We start from the raw sequence: 16,643 nt of genomic DNA on the forward strand, positions 1-16,643 counted from the left end.
GATTCAGACCATCACACCAGCTGTTGGCACCAGTCTGCTCCATGTTGAACTCCTTCTTCAGTAGTGAACCCTTCTGTTAAGGTCCTAGTATCAAAGAGCAGAAACCTTGAACTTTGGTGACTGTACCCATGTCCAGTAGACCCATGTCCAGCTCAGCAAAGTTTGTACAGTGATAGCCAGTTAATCATATCCTAAAGACAAGGAAGTCCATTCAGATCACTGCTTTTTCAAGTCTAGAACTTGGAAGAAGCTGAAGTCCTCAGAGCATGTTGCTGACTCAAGCTGTTTTGCAATAGTAGGGCAATCTGTAAAGTTAATTATTAGGTGCCCATTTGACTTGGAGCCCTGTCCAGTTTTGGCAAGGACTGCTGTTCTAAGAAGAGTATGTGCTGTTGATCCAGCTTGATAGACCTTGAATGTAAAAACTATTCTTTTAAAGACATTAAGTTATCAACTGTGTGATGGGCACGAACAGATCTGCCTATGTTTCTGCTGTTATCAGTTTTGCAGGCATCCATTTATAACTCTGTTCTGTCCTTTTCCCACATTAATCAGGGGATTGGGATTTATTCAGCTGAAAATCGTACTTAAATACATATTTTATCACAGAATGTGTGTTTTATCTCAAAGTATGCATCTCTAGATGGATTTTATACTGAAATACACATTTTAAAACATACTTTGGTATTTATTTTGAGCAAAGAATTGTATCGCAACACCAGAGGTGTGAAACCCAGAGGATAATTATGTTCTAAACCACACCTTAGTTCAGGAGGTGAGTTTGCATAGGAATTCACAGAAATTGAATTCCTCAAACATCCTTAGATCTGTCAGGTTTTCCCTTAAATAATTAATTCCATTGATTTAACAGGACTGGTCTCATCGGTGGCTTGGGGGGCAGGGGTTTGGCACACGAGGGGCACCGTTTCAGGAAGAGCAGGAAGAAGTGTCATCTTTTTCACATGCATATACACATATATGCAGCATTGTATGAACCACACATAGAATGTTTCAAACCAACACAGGGTTATTTGCCAACTGGTTTCTGCTGATTCTCGGATATATTCAGCTGGGGTATATTTGGTGTTGATTTATTATCCCCTTTTATTTGTTTTATTTATTACTGCATTTATATCCCACCTTTCCTCCAAGGACTTCTCAGAATTGATGGTTCTCCCCCTTGCCATTTTATCTTCTCATTCACCCTGTGATGTAGATTAGGTTGAGAGACAGTGGCTGTCCCAAGGTCATCTACCCAGTGAGTTTCATGGCTGAGTGGGGGGATTTGATCTCTGATCTTCCAAGCCCTAATCTGGCACTCTAAGCACTACACATCACTGGCTTGTTTAATGATACATCATTTTATGGATTTGTAGTGATTATTAACTGAACCGTCAGTTAATATTTCATGTTATTGCTGCTGTTTTTGATTTTGGATGGTGCGGATTCTTTTGCACTTCCTTTCGGAGGGAAATGTGGGGTACAAATAAAATGAATGGATGATCCTTGAGGAGCACGTATAGTTCTGTCCAGCTCACTTGTTCTAAGGTTCCTGTTGCAAAAAATCAAATAGGCCTATATGCCAGAGGTATGTGGGTGGCGCTGTGGTCTAAACCACTGAGCCTCTTGGGCTTGCTGATAGGAAGGTCGGTGGTTCGAATTCGCGCGATGGTGGTGAACTCCCATTGCTCTGTCCCAACTCCTGCCAACCTAGCAATTTGAAACCACACCAGTGCAAATAGATAAATAGGTACCGCTGCAGCAGAAAGGTAACAGATTTTCATGCACTCTAGCTTCTGTCATGGTTTTCCATTGCACCAGATGCAGTTTACTCATGCGGGCCACACAACCTGGAAAGCTGTCTGTGGAAAAACAACGGCTCCCTCAGCCTGAAGTGAGATGAGTGCCACAACCCCATAGTCACCTTCGATTGGACTTAACCATCTAGGGGTCCTTTACCTTTACCTTTACTTTATGCAAAGGAGCAAATAAGAACATAAGAAGTTCCTCTTGGATGAAGCCCATCTGGTTCAGCATCCTCTTCTGACAATGGCCAGTCAGTTGCCTGTGGGAAACCTGCAAACAGAACTCTCCTCTCTTGTGGTTACTTCACTACCAATCACGTGTGTTTTGTTCTGCTACATTGGGGGAGGAAGCAAATTCCATAGTCCAGGGGTCAGCAAACTTTTTCAGCAGGGGGCCGGTCCACTGTCCCTCAGACCTTGTGGGGGGACAGACTATATTTTGGAGGGGAAAAGAAGAAGAACGTATTCCTTTGCCCCACAAATAACCCAAAGCACACATTCTACTCATGTAGAAACATCAGGCAGGTCCCACAACTGACCCAGAGATTCATTTTAAATAAAAAGATACATTCTAATAATGTAAAAACATGCTGATTCTCGAACTGTCCGCGGGCTGGATTTAGAAGGCGATTGGGCCGGATCTGGCCCTGGGCCTTAGTTTGTCTACCCATGCCATAGTAACCACATGTTGTGTGAAATACGTACTTTCTTTTCTCTGTCCTGGATCTTCCAGCTTGAAGACAGGGGTGAACATTTCTTTCCCCAGCTTCAGGGAAGCTCTGGTGCCTCTGTGACATCAGCCAAGTTTACTTTACTCAGCTAACTTTTTATCATTGGCTGGATCTGTTTGAAGCCATTAAGCAAACTCATCTAACAGAATTTTTAACATGCTGTTCAAAGCTTGTTGCTAATACGGTCTTCCTGTTACTTCCTTGTCCTGGGAGATGTTGGAAGCATCCCTTAAGATCTTGCCAAAGAACCAAAACAACCACATACTCCTCCCAGTTTCCTACCATAGTCTTTCATTCATTTCCCTCTCTTTTGGTATTTTCTAAAAAGAGTTACAGAGCAATTAGAATCAACAGGCAGCAAGATAATTAAATGTAGGATTTGATCATTTAATGGGGTGTGTACATAATTAGTAAAGCGAGACCACTCTGGAAATTCATTTGCCCCAGGTTGTGCAGATGTACCATGTTCTTCCCTGGATTGAACTCAGGGGCCACCAGTTCTGTGCTGGGCAAAGCACTGGTTGGCTGGAACTCAGCAATGTCAAAAACTCACCTTCCCAAAACAGTTATTCCACATAACTGTTGGGGATGGGGTAAGACGGAGTAATCATTCAGTTTCAGTGGACCCAGTGGTTCAGTGGGTAGGGGTTCTTTCCTATTAACACCAAGGCTGTGGCTTCAGTGCCCATGGGAGTACCTTCCTTAAGGATGGCCCATTGGCCAAAAGCAAAGCGCAAGTCATCTAAAGTTTAAAATCCAGTTAATTTCAATGGTTTCAAATCAATTGGAATTCAAGTGGGCCATGCCCTAGGCTTCAAACAATCCATAGACCAGTGTTCCCCAACCTAAAGCCCTCCAGGTATTTTTGACTACAGCTCGTATCAACCCTGACTGTTGACCATGCTTGCTGATCAGCTGTGTCCCAAAATTTCTCAAGGGACCAGATTGGTGAAGGCTGCCATAGACTGTACCTACCCCATGTTCAAAAGCAAAGTTCTGTTCCTCAGATGAGTTATGGCCATGGGAATGGTGAGTTGGCCAACTAATAATTGGCTATCTGTGGAAGGAAGGATGTTCTGTGTAGGCAGAACCAACCACCAGCAAAGTGCTTGGAATCCCCCCCCTTTTAAGAGCAGGGACTGGAGATGATCCATTGAAATCTTACTTACACAACTGCTGAGTCTCCAGGGATATTGGCAGAGACACCTGTCAGGAAAACATAGTTCAAAGGGATGAGCATAGAACAGGCAGCTCTTTCTATATACATAGTAAGAACAAAGGCTACCTAGGTGTGCAAAGCAAAATATTTGATCCACTGAAGGTTTGACTACAAGGGAGATGCCAAACTGATATCCAGAAGGACAGTTGTATTACTCCACTGCAGCAAAAGTCAACATAGAGTCTTACAACACCTCAAAGACTAACAAATTTGTTACATTATAAGCTTTTTGTGGAGTAGGATCCTCTTCATCAGATGCTAGGTTCTAATTCATTAAAGTTTCGAAAGTTTGTGCCACAATAATTGAAGTGTTTCCGTGCGCTGCTCTGGTTCATCAGAAGCGGCTTAGTCATGCTGGCCACATGGCCTGGAAGCTGTACGCTGGCTCCCTCGGCCAATAAAGCAAGATGAGCGTCACAACCCCAGAGTCATTCGCGACTGGACCTAACGGTCAGGGGTCCCTTTACCTTTTTAAATGTAGTAGGCTGCAATCTGGCCCATGTTGACTCAGAAGTATGTCCTACTGAAAGCACTGGGTTTATTCCCAGGTAAATGGAATTGGATTACAGCCTTAGAATATATATAATAAGGTACAGTGGTACCTCGGGTTGAGTACACAATCTGTTCCAGGGTGCCATCCGCACCCCGAAAAGTACTCAACTTGAGCGGCGCTTTAGCGCATGCACGAAGCGCCAATAGAGCACTTCTGCGCACACACAGAACGCTTCTGTGCATGTGCACACGGCGAAGCCTGGAAGTAAATACTTCTGGGTCCACCGAGTACTTAACTCAAAAGTATGTAACCCGCAGCGAATGCAACCCAAGGTATGACTGTATTGTTTATAAGTGCAACTAAACTCCTCAGTTGTTGCTTTTTTGCTGCATTTAAGCACAAAAAACCTCTGAAAAACAAAGTCTGAGAAATGCAACTATATTGTTTGCCCTAAGATATTGTATCCAGGTGATGTTGTTCCATACACAATAATCTGCATTGACATATTCCCTGTGCTGAGAATGAAAGTCATGTTAGCCAAACCCTTGATGTGTGTGGCAGCTTTGATCTGTCGCTCTGCAGTTCCAGTGGCTCAAAAGCTTGTACCCTGTGTGGGCCTGCCATGTCTCTCCAAGCCTCAAACCTATCTTCACAACTACCAGATTTTAACTTGGTCAGCTAGCAGTTTTTACCAGAAACCATAATTCAGGTCAGCATCATACCTAATTTGAGCTCTCCTAGGAAAACATGGTTTCAGACAGATTTGTCTCTTGGGATGGTGGAAATGAAATACAGGGATTGTTGACCTCACACATTTGCAACTCGCCAGAAAACTCTGGCCAAGGAAACTGCCTGACTTGGCAGGCTGCAGTGAGGGAGGGAAGGGCAATTTCTTTTCCAGAAGCAACCTATCAAAATACTTGACATTTACAGGAGCAACCCCTGGGGCATAGGAAAAGGTGCTTTTTGCACACCCCTGGTGACGGGATGTTGAATTTATGTGTAGTCGACTGAACTGAGCATCCTCAATATATGCTTTGGAAATGTGAATTCCCAATGTACCAAGGGCCATAGCCACAGGATGGAGAACTGCTTGGAGTTCACCATCACTAAGGCTAAAGAGCCCAAGTGATGTGGTGCTTAGAGTTCAAGAATGATGGACGCTGTCATCCATGGATGGCCATAGTTTCCCTACACCTGGATTACTAGTGTTGAACTAGGACCGGGGAGACCTTGAGGAGGGGTTCAGACTTGGGACCTTCTGCATGCAAAGCATCTGCTCTGCCATGGAGCTATGGCCCTTCCCTATTCATAGGAAGCAGTCTTATACTAAATCAGACCACTGGTCCATCTAGCTCAGTATCTACGCTGATGGGCAGTAGCTCTCCAGGGTCCAAGGCAGAGGAGTGCCCAAGCCCTATCTGGAGATCCCATTGACTGAGCCTGGGACCCTCTGCATTCAAAGCATATATTCCATCAATGAGCTCTGGCCTTCCCCTGGATTCTTAAGGTATAGGGGTGCTCAGAAAGCCAGTCCTCCCTGACCAGACGCATCACCCTTGTCAGTCTGGTCTGACATCCTCCAAACCAGAGTGCCTTACCCAACACAGTTCAGCCCTTATATAGGCACAGTGCATAGACACACAACAGTGCAGTGAAAACCTTAGTTTATGCCTGTCAATCTCCTCTCTGTGCTTCTGCTGCTCGGACGTAGGGCAAAAAAGATGGGCACAATATTTTAAAGCAGCGGTGCCGGTTTGGGTGAACTCACAATTTGGGGTGCAAGCACACAATCCTCCTTTACATGGAGAATAAGGCTACCAATGGCCACTAGCCAGGATGGCTATGCTCTGCCTCCACAGTTGGGCACAGTCATGCTTCTGAGTACTAGTTGCTGGAAACCAGAGGAGGGGAGGGTGCTCTTGTGCCTGAGTCCTGCTTGCAGGTTTCTCACAGGCATCTGGTTGGTCACTGTGAGAACAGGATGCTGGACTAGATGGGCCACTGGCCTGATCTAGCTGGGCTCTTCTTAAGTTAGCCTTTTCTCAGGGCAAGCTCTCAAACACAGTTCCACAAGTTTGCAGTGTGGTTCAGCTCAAACTGTGGGGCAACCTTGTCTGGGGCAGAGCCACTTGGCTAGGTCCTGTGCTGTTTCCTCCCCTTCCCATTCCCCGGAGTAGCATTGTGACTATTTAAAAAAAATGTTTTCAGCCTTTTAAAAAATAAGACTGAGTGTATAGGCAGACATGTGCCCCAAGTCAGGCTTGCACCACAGGTGGAGAATCTGCTGGACCTTCCAGAAAACCCCCAGTCACTGTTCTCTAAGCAGATCCCTGCCTAGATAAGATAAGATGACTGGGATGAAAGCTTAGCATAAGGTTATTTTGCCTGGCAAATCCCCAAGTGAGAGATAGAAAGGGGGGTGTTGCATCCTCTGAGGATAAAAATTCAACACATCACTCATGTTTCCCTCTCTTTGCATTTGAAGTCCCTGGGTCAGAGAGGCAGTTAGGATGCTTGATAAGCAAAAGTGCTGTTGAGATGCTGTGAAATAGTTTGGCTATTCTTGGTTCCTGCCCCCTCCCAGTGGACAGCTTGATGATGGTAATAAAAGTCTTTAGTGAATAACAACAACCCTCTTTTATTGGTCTTTACATTCCTTCTTAATCTGCTGTAATACGCCTAAGAATGGAACATTGAGTGTAGTTTGCTAGACCTGCTTGGACTCTGGTTGGCTTATGACGGGGGTGCCCCCTCCCTCCCTTCTACAAAGTTATATACGGTATGAAAATTGAAATCAAAAGCCCAGTGAATGCTTTGTAGCCAACCTGTTTTCTAAACAAATTAGAATTTGCTTCTAGACACTAGTAATTCCCCCTATAGAATGTGGGACCCACAACAAAAATTTGCTGTGTCCTCACCTTCCTAAGGTGAGTGTTTCTGTTCAGGGTTGTATGCATACAGGGTTTTGTGGGGTATTAGGAGAGGGCTAATACCTCTGTTGGGGGACACATCATGTTCCTTCTGTGGTAGTTTGTCCACTTCGGATCCCCTGCACTCAGCTCTCACCTGTGGCTGTTAGAAGCGGCCACACCTGGAAACAGCTTCAACTGGCCAGCTAAACCAGGTGAGGGTAGTCGATGGGTCTCAAACCCTCAGTGATTTAGGGACTTCCCTTGCACGTGAAGACAGGTTCCTGCAGATTGAGCAGACAAGACCAGTAGCGGTTCCACTGGTGAAGAAGGTGGTTTCTGCACGTGATGTAGAGGGAAGTAAGGGGCAAATGAAACTCATCAACCTGGGGAGGTAGCTCATCTAGGAAAAGGGAAACTGGTCCTAAACCTCTTCTGCCTTGCGGGATATTTTCGGGATAAGAAGAGGCTAAGGAGTAAACCCTATGCAAATCCAGAGTGGAGGCCTTGTACGCCTCCTTCTGGCAACTCCTGCAGGCACATTGATGCCTAACATATTGCTCTGCTTTTCTTTGGACCACATCAGTGAGGCCGAGAGGGGAATCTGGTTGCCTGGGCAGCCCAGGACCTCCATATACACTGCCCAGGCTTGCATCCCAGGGAGATCACTGGTGCTGCTAATGCAGTGGTTTGACTTCACTCCCAGAGGTGCACTCTGATGTCTCTCGAGACAGACGGAAGCAAAGAAATGTTCAAGATTCCAGTTAGCTAGTTTCCCCCGTTCAGGGCATTCCATCTCCAGTCTCCCGATTTTCTTTCCCAAACAAACACAAAACATTCCACGGCTCCGGGAAAAGCTGTTTTCACTGGGCTACTCCTGAAACATCTGGAGAACACCATGTTGGCTGCCCTATTTCACTCAAAGCCTTACTTTGTAATGCTGATGATTGAACACATGTGCAAAGCATGTGCTCTACTCATCTTCCCAAATTACTTGCAGAATTACACATACTCAGATGAGGTTTCCTCCTTGCAACTCTGCTTGAATCACTGTTCTGGGTTTGTCTCCTAATCAGGAGACATCCTTAGAACAGTTACATGGGGCTGGCTCCTGAGATGTAAGAATGAAGTAAGGCTTTCAGTGTAAACCTTTCGCAGGTGTTAAAGAGAAGGCTACCTCTGGTTCAGAAGAAAAGCATTCCAGAAGCTTGGCAGTGATGCACAGGGGAACTGTTCCAGTCCGTGGTTCCCAAACTTTCTTGGGAATGTTTGCCCCCTTAGTTCCATAAATACATCCCCAGTGGCCCCTCCCTTGTATTATTCAGAATAGTGATTTGTTTGACCCACTAAAGAAGATAATAGCCCAATAAAATTCAAAACAGTAACAATTAATTGCATATTTATTTAGAATCTGATTAAAACTATTTAGTTTAATTAATTTATCCACCTCTCCCTTGCCTCTTAGTGCCCCTCTAGTTGGTCCTCCTGAAGGTAGAACCTCTCCCATTGGGAACCACTTCTCTAGTTCTTTCCCCCTGACATCAGTTGTAATACCCTAAGCTGACGCTCACAGTTGTTTCATCCCATTTCTGCATCCATCTGATGGAATTGCAAGATAGGAAGTGGTTGGGGAAATTCGTACAATGGATGAGGCCTGCAACAGGATGTCGTGCACTTGCCTGCTGATCCTCCAGTGAGCATGCTCCATTCCCTGTCCTTAGGGGAAAACCATTAATCCAAGAAACAGATGCCTTCCCACTATTTCTCTAGAGGTCAATTTATGATGAATGAAAAGACTTGTTGCAATAAACACAGAGGGCAATTTTTAATGGTGGTGTTTTTGTAGCAGTGTTGAGCAAAAATGCCCAAGGAGATTTGAGGTTTTGCCTTAAAACAATTCCTTCATTTCCTTTTTTGTTCCTGTTCCTGGAAAAACAAGTCAGTAAAAAATTAATTATCCATTGTATAGATGGTTTGTCTCACTTACATGGCTGCATTTGCAAATATCCAGCCTTAATATCTATAGCTGCTGGATACAGTTATCTCAGCAAGCAACTAGACTGGCTTGTGCCTTCATCTAGGGCAGCAAGTTTGGGGAAACCTAGGGCCCTTGCATGCTGTTGAATGACATCTCCCATCTTCCTTGGCCATTGACCTTGTTTGGTGGGGTTGATGGGAATTGTAGTTCTGTAACCTCTGGACAGTCAAACATTCCCCCCACTTTAAGCAGGGGCATGGTCTGAAGACACCTGCTGCAGGAATCTTGCAGAATATAAGGAGGTTTGGGTCTGGTCAGTGCCTGGATAAAAGACCTCCTAGAAACTCTGTGCATACCACCTTGAATTCTTTTCTGAAAGAAAAGTATAACGATGCTACTACTACTAATAATAATAATCAATTAACAATGATATATATAATTATGAAAGAGCGGGGATAATTTGTTAATAGAAAGGTAGATGTTTCATGTATAAACATGAGATGGTGAAATTCTATAGGTAAGGACTTCAACTCAGTAGTAAAGGACTTAAGAGGAGCCTCCTGGATCAGGCCATTGGCCCATCCATCTAGTCCAGCATCCTGTTCTCACAGTGACCAACCAGATGCCCATGAGAAGCCTGAAACCTGGACCCGGGCACAAGAGCCCTCTCCCCTCCCGTGGTTTCCAGCAACTAGCATTCAGAGGCATTTCTGCCTCCAAGCTGAGGCATCCCCTTCACACCAAGGAAGAAGGGGTGAGGGAAGATCTACATCAGGAACAAGGAGGGAAGAAAGATTGGCAGGAACTGCTGCCCATGTGGACACTGCTGCCTGAGGTGGTTGTCTCACCTTGCTTCATGGATGGGCCAGCTAGCCCTGGCAAGTAGCCATCAATAGCTCTCTCCTCCATGAATGCACCCAGTCCTCTTTTAAACGGATCTAGGTTGGTAGCCATCATTGCCTCCTGTTGGAGCGAGTTCCGTAGTTTAGCTATGCACTGCCTGAAGGAGGTCTTCCTTTTATGTATCCTGGATCTTCAAACATTCAGCTTCATTGACTGTCCATGAGCTCTAGCATTAAGAGAGAGAGAGAAACTTTTCTATATCTGCTTACTCCATGTCATGTATAATTTTATAATCTTCCAATATGCCACCTCTGACTCTAAATTAGCCAAAAAGTCATTCTTCAGCCAAAAAGTCTCTCAAAGTGACATATGTGCAATCAAGTAAAACAAGACCGTTCTGCCTGCAGGCTTATAGTCTAAAAGCATGATATGCAAGAGGGAAGGGACAGAGAGGGAAGGGAAGAGAAAGCAAATCCAGGTACCAGTTCTTAGATAGTATTATTATACTGACCAGCTGGCACAGAAGCTCACCAAATGCCAACTGTGCCATGTTAAAAGGACCAAACACTTAATCTTGTCATGCTTTGTTCGAAGCATCACAGTTTGCATAGCAACAAATGACTTCTTCTGTGATGGCTGATCATATGGAAAAACTTCAGTCTCTGTGTGACACGGACTTAACATGGTTATCAGTAAGCATCATTTCTTCTCTGCATTATTCTGAGTATCCTTCTTGCCAAAGTACACATTCCTCACTGAACAACAAATCTGGGCAGAAGACATGACCTGGTAAATACTGCTATCAGTATTGTAAAGTTGAATGGAGTTTCCCTCCCAATTTTCATCAGTTTCAGCCAGCAAATACAACTTCTACAAATTAGAGGTCATAGACCAGTCTTCAGCAGGTGGGTTGGGACCCATTAATTGGTCACAGACTGATTTTAACAGCAACACTACCACCATACGAATACACAGTAAAAAATTAAGCAATGGGTTCCGAAATGCTTGTTTGGGTTAAAGGTTAAAGGTCTGAAGAACAGAACAGCCACCCCCAATCTGGTGCCCTACAGTTGTTTTATACAGTGGTACCTCGGTTTATGAACACAATTGGTTCCGGAAGTCTGTTCATAAACTGAAGCGTTCATAAACTGAAGTGAACTTTCCCATTGAAAGTAATGGAAAGTGGATTAATCTGTTCCAGACAGTCCACGGAGTACTTAAACTGAAGCGTTCATAAACTGCAGCGAACTTTCCCATTGAAAGTAATGGAAAGTGGATTAATCCGTTCCAGATGGGTCCGCAGAGTACTTAAACTGAAGCGTTCATAAACTGAAGCATGGGTGTAATTGGTTCCGGAAGTCTGTTCATAAACTGAAGCGTTCATAAACTGAAGCGAACTTTCCCATTGAAAGTAATGGAAAATGAATTAATCCGTTCCAGATGGCTCCGCAGCGTTCGTAAACCGAAAATTCATAAACCGAGGTTCCACTGTACTATAACTCCAATCAGCCCCAGCCTGAAACATCTGGAGATCACCAGATTAGGAACAGCTCTTCTACAGCCTCCCCCCCCCTTTAAGGGAAGGGGGGGAGCAAAACTTTCTGAACTCCAGGTCAATGGGTTTTTGTGTGCGTGTTTTTTTGGATCTTCTCCCATGTGACCAAATTTCAGTCCAACTCTTCATGTGTAAATCCTTCTTAATTGCATTCTGAATCTGGTCCATTAAACTTAATATCTCAAGAAGCTTTTGTGTCAGTGTTTCTTGGACTAAATTCCCACTTAACAACCACATCACAGGATGAATTTCAAACCGTACAGAGACCATATAACATTTTACTGCTGCAGTTTCAATAGGCAGGAACATTTTTGGGGGGAGTATCCAGTTTAATAAGTCAGCTCCATCTTGCTTTTTCCAGCCTCACCCCCCACCCACTCCCAACTGCACCTTTTCATATATATCTATTATTTGCAGTATTTTGGAAGTGAGCCATGTAATCCTATTAGGAGTACTTGATTACACTGTGTGCCTTGTTTGTATCCAAAAGAGCCACTTGCAGTAAAGGTTTGCCTCCCGTCTGCCCTTTCTCAGGTTGTATTTTTCCCAGCCCAAAAAGGAGCCCAGTTGGAGTGAAGTCGATCCCAGGGACCCCCTGCTGTGTCTCAATTATTGTCCTTTTTTAAAGCTTTCAATTTATTAGAGGAAATCCTTTTGCTAAATTGGTTTGGGGAGGGAAAATATAATTAATTTGGAAAGATAATCTGCTCTCACAATGGGAGGTTTCTTTATGCTGAGTGTCTGGGAAAAGGTTGGGTTGAAGAAAGCACTCTGGACATCTTAGCTTCCTTCTTAATTGGGCACTTACTGTTCTCTGAATATCTTGAGGCATGATGAGGACTGGCTGTACTGGGAGACCAAGACATTTGCTGAATTGGTGCAGTACAAACGGAAACTCGTAACTACAGAACAACAAGACCATCCAGAGGCTGCATGGTCAGACCCCTTTTCCAATTGATTTAGTAGTACTTTTTCATTTCAGATGTTAGGTGTGTTGATCTGGTTCAGCCTCTGCCAACCTGTGACCTTTCAGATGTTTTTGGATTCCACCTCCTGTTAGCCCCAGCCCCAGCCTGGGAGTTGTAGTGCAGCAACACCTAGAGGGCACCATGGTGGGGAGGCTGAGCTATTAGGCAAGGCAGCATATCCAAAGGTACCACCCCAGAAACCAAGTAGAAACCTGTTTCTTTGGACACCTGGAGAAAATATCTCACACAGGAGGCATAATATAGGTTTTAAGGGGAACAAGAAATGCAACATGCAGGCTTTAAAATTGAATCTTAGGGGGTAGTTCTGGTAGAAAGAAACAGAAACAGAGAGGTGAAGAAGGGAAATTTCATAGAATCATAGAATTGTAAGATTGGAAGGGGATCCTGAGGGTCATCTGTTAGCATTGTGTAGCAGCTATTGGATGAGCAGCTAAAAGAGATCAGAGCTGAGATAGATAAGATGGTGAATGAAAATGGACCAGAGAAAGATGGGATGGAAAATGAGGTTAAAGAAAACACAGAACCTTTGGAGAATATATTATTGATAAAGAACTGCCAGAACAGGGAGAGCAAAATGTTAAAGTTGGTGGCAATTGATGATAAAATTGTGAGGATCTTCACACAGGTGAAGGGTTTATTGTTTCTCAACATGGAGGAATGGTTGTTGAAGTATTGGAGGTAAAGTTATTGTGCTGGACTGGAGGATGATACTTGTTGACGTAAATTGATAATAACAATCGAGGAACCCCTTTTAGATATTTTGTGTGGAAAGGAAAATGAATGAACTTGAGATGTTTGGGCCTGACGGTTGGGAAAATATCACCTTACAGGTGGAGGAACAGCTGGATGTCACCCTGGAGTGAATAATTTGAATACTTTGAATAATATTTTTATGACAAACAGACAAACTGACAAAAAGAGAATTGGAAGCCCTTTTTCTTTCGCTATTCACTTTTTTCTGTTCTCATTCTTTTATTACTTTTATCTTTCTTCTCTTTCTTTTGTTCCCCTTGCTTGTGTGTGTGTCCTCTACTCTGGGTAACTGAAAGGATTGTATGCACATGAAGGTGACGGTTGGTTGATGAAGGACCCTGTGCAAGAGGCAGGGAAGGGAATATCTCCCAGAGTGGGAGGCTGGGAGAAGAAAGGGAAATTCCCAGGTGAGAGCTAGGAGGGTCATAGGATCATAGAATTGTAGAGCTGGAAGGGACCCTGAGGATCATCCAGTCCAACCCTCTGTAATGCAGGAATATGTTACTGTCCCATACAGGGATCGAACCTGCAACCTTGGCGTTATCAGCATCACATTCTAACCAATTGGGTCCACCCCCTTCTGTGTGAGACAAGGATTAAGATCTAACTTTCAAAGTGGGCTTTGAATTTTCTTCACTCTTTTTCTTTTTTCTTTTAGATTAATATGTTTTTATTGCATTGTATGATGAAAAAGTTTCCCCAAAAAATTATTTGGGAAAAAAGAATTTCATAAAATTTATTTGCAGCTTGATTGTAAAAAAAAAATTAAACTCAAAAAACTCAAGGCAATTTATGAAAAGAACAAAACAACAAACATTTTTCCATAAAAGCAGTCAAAAATAACTATTTAAGACATAAAAAATAATAATTAAAATCAATGATAAGCTAAAACATGAGTGCTGCCACATTAAAATATTGAGTTCTTACAAATACGGAATGATTAATATGTAGCACTTGGACCAGGACCAGTTTTATGGGTCAAAGTGGTCAACTGGGCATATATGGGATAAGGCATCTCAGGGAAGCTGGTCCCAAGTTGTGAAGAGCTTTGTATACTATTAGTTAACGTTTTGAACTCGGACGGGCAGAAAATTGGCAACCAGGGCAAGTCTCTGAGCACAGGTGTTATATGCTGGCAAGGTCTCACTCCTGTCAGCAATCGTGCTGCAGTATTCTGCACTAACCACAGCTTCCAGGTCCAAGTGCAAGGGAAGCCCCATGAGGAACACATTGCAGTAATCCAGTCTTGAAGTCCTCAGAGCATGAACTTCTGCCTGATACTAATGCCTCTTGTTTGTCTGGATAAAGGATACTGGTAGAGAGGATTTTATGTGTAGAAAGCCTCCTGCAGAAAGGTAGCATTTTCTGCTTTTCCTGCAAGTTGCTCCACCCATTTTTGTGCCTGGCCCTGCCCACCTCTGGGAAGCCTCCCCAGAAGGGAAAGTGACTCTTGGGAGGAAAAAAATGTTACCCGTCACTGGTCTAGAGTCTAAAAGAACTTAACTGCACCTTGGCTTATTTACTGCCATTGATGCCCAGTTGGACCTTGCTTTTACCAGGTGCCGTTCTCACCTTCCTCTCCTCCCATCTCTCTTTTCCCATCTGCAGCCTGGGTTGGATCCTTGGGCATGGGGATGATATTCTTCTGCTCTCCTATTGTGAGCATCTTCACCGACAGGATCGGCTGCAGGACGACGGCTGCCTCGGGAGCAGCCATCGCCTTCATAGGGCTCTTCTCCAGCTCCTTCACCAAGTAAGTCTTCAGAATTTTGATCCTGCATCACTGTCCAGCATTAATGTCTGGTGTGAATTGTGCTTTAGGGCTCTTCTTATACTCTGTTACCAAACCAAGGCAATTAATGTTTTAACGGAGGAGGAGGAGGAGGAGGACCCAGATCCTGCACTGTGTTTTTCTCTTCCTGATTGTCACTTCAGTTCAGCTGCAGAGGTCCACTTGCAATGCAGAGGTCTTCATTCATGGAGAATACAGTGGTACCTCGGTTTACAAACACAATTGGTTCCGGAAGTCTGTACTTAACCTGAAGCGTACTTAACCTGAAGCGAACTTTCCCAGTGAAAGTAGTGGAAAGTGGATTAATCTGTTCCAGACGGGTCCACGGAGTACTTAAACTGAAGCACACTTAACCTGAAGCGAGCTTTCCCACTGAAAGTAATGGAAAGTGGATTAATCCGTTCCAGACGGTCCGTGGAGTACTTAAACTGAAGCGTACTTAACCTGAAGCAAACTTTCCCATTGAAAGTAATGGAAAGTGGATTAATCCATTCCAGACGGTCCGTGGAGTACTTAAACTGAAGCGTACTTAACCTGAAGCAAACTTTCCCTTTGAGAGTAATGATAATAATAATAATGATACTTCCACATCTATATGTAGATGTGATGAGTGTATTTGTTTTGTATTCTTATTTGTTCTATAAACCTGTGAGGATAAGTTTTGACGAAATATTGGAAGAATAAGGGTTTCTTTTGCCCTCTTTTTTCTTTCTCTTTTTTCTTTTTCTTTTTTCTTCTTTTTTATTGATCTTCTTTATTGTATTGTTGATTCTTTTTCCCATCCCTTATTACTCTCCCCACCTTATTATTCCTTTTTATATGTAAGTGTGTATTTGTTGCTTTGTTGATTTTAAATAATAAAAACTATTTTTAAAAAATAATAATGATGATGATGATGATGATGATGATGATGATAATAATTAATAATAATAATAATAATTTAATTCTACCCTGCCCATCTGGCTGAGTTTCCCCAGCCATTCTGGACAGCTTTCAACAGAACATTAAAAACAGAATAAAACTTCAAATATTAAAAACTTCCCTAAACAGGGCTATGCTCTGCCTTCCATGATTGGAGGCATTATCCTTCTGAATAGCAGTTTCTGGAAACCACAGGACAGGAGAGTGCCCTTGTGCTTGGGTCCTGCTTGCGGGTTTCTCACAAGAATCTGGTTAGCCACTGTGAGTGCAATGCTGGGGCTAGATGATCCATTGGCCCAATTCAGCAGCTGTTTCTTATGGGATAATGCTAGAAAAAGCCAGTTTGTGGCATGCATCTTAGGTGGTCCTTTCCATGCATGCAAGCAACCATCTGAAGTGCCTGATTCTGTTGACAACCTTCAGAGGGGCATGCAGTTGCAGAACATTGCACATTCAAGAAGCTCAGCCTATTGCCCTCCTGTGATACCTGGCTCTAGCCAGCCTGAAACATGGAGCCTTCTAGTTATTTTAGAGACTTGCAAAGGGCACCTTTCCCCTCTTCTCACCTCATCCAAGCTCCTCCTGCACCCCATCCACCCTTGGTGCTGTGCGGTATAGTACAAAACGGCTCAGGATCCAAGCTGTCTGCCAG

At 43.7% G+C, this 16,643-nt stretch overlaps 1 protein-coding gene across 1 annotated transcript in view; it reads left to right on the top strand.

Moving 5' to 3' along the window:
* SLC16A2 (solute carrier family 16 member 2) overlaps positions 1-16,643 on the top strand; it is a 96,285-nt gene that overhangs the window by 65,865 nt on the left and 13,777 nt on the right. The window contains exon 2 of the mRNA XM_035113528.3: positions 14,887-15,031. Within this exon, the coding sequence (XP_034969419.1) occupies positions 14,887-15,031 (145 nt within the window). The remainder of the gene's footprint in view (positions 1-14,886; positions 15,032-16,643) is intronic.

The sequence above is a fragment of the Zootoca vivipara genome, chromosome Z2, assembly GCF_965207765.1.
Source record: "Zootoca vivipara chromosome Z2, rZooViv2.hap1.1, whole genome shotgun sequence".
NCBI classification, from domain to species: Eukaryota; Metazoa; Chordata; class Lepidosauria; order Squamata; family Lacertidae; genus Zootoca; species Zootoca vivipara.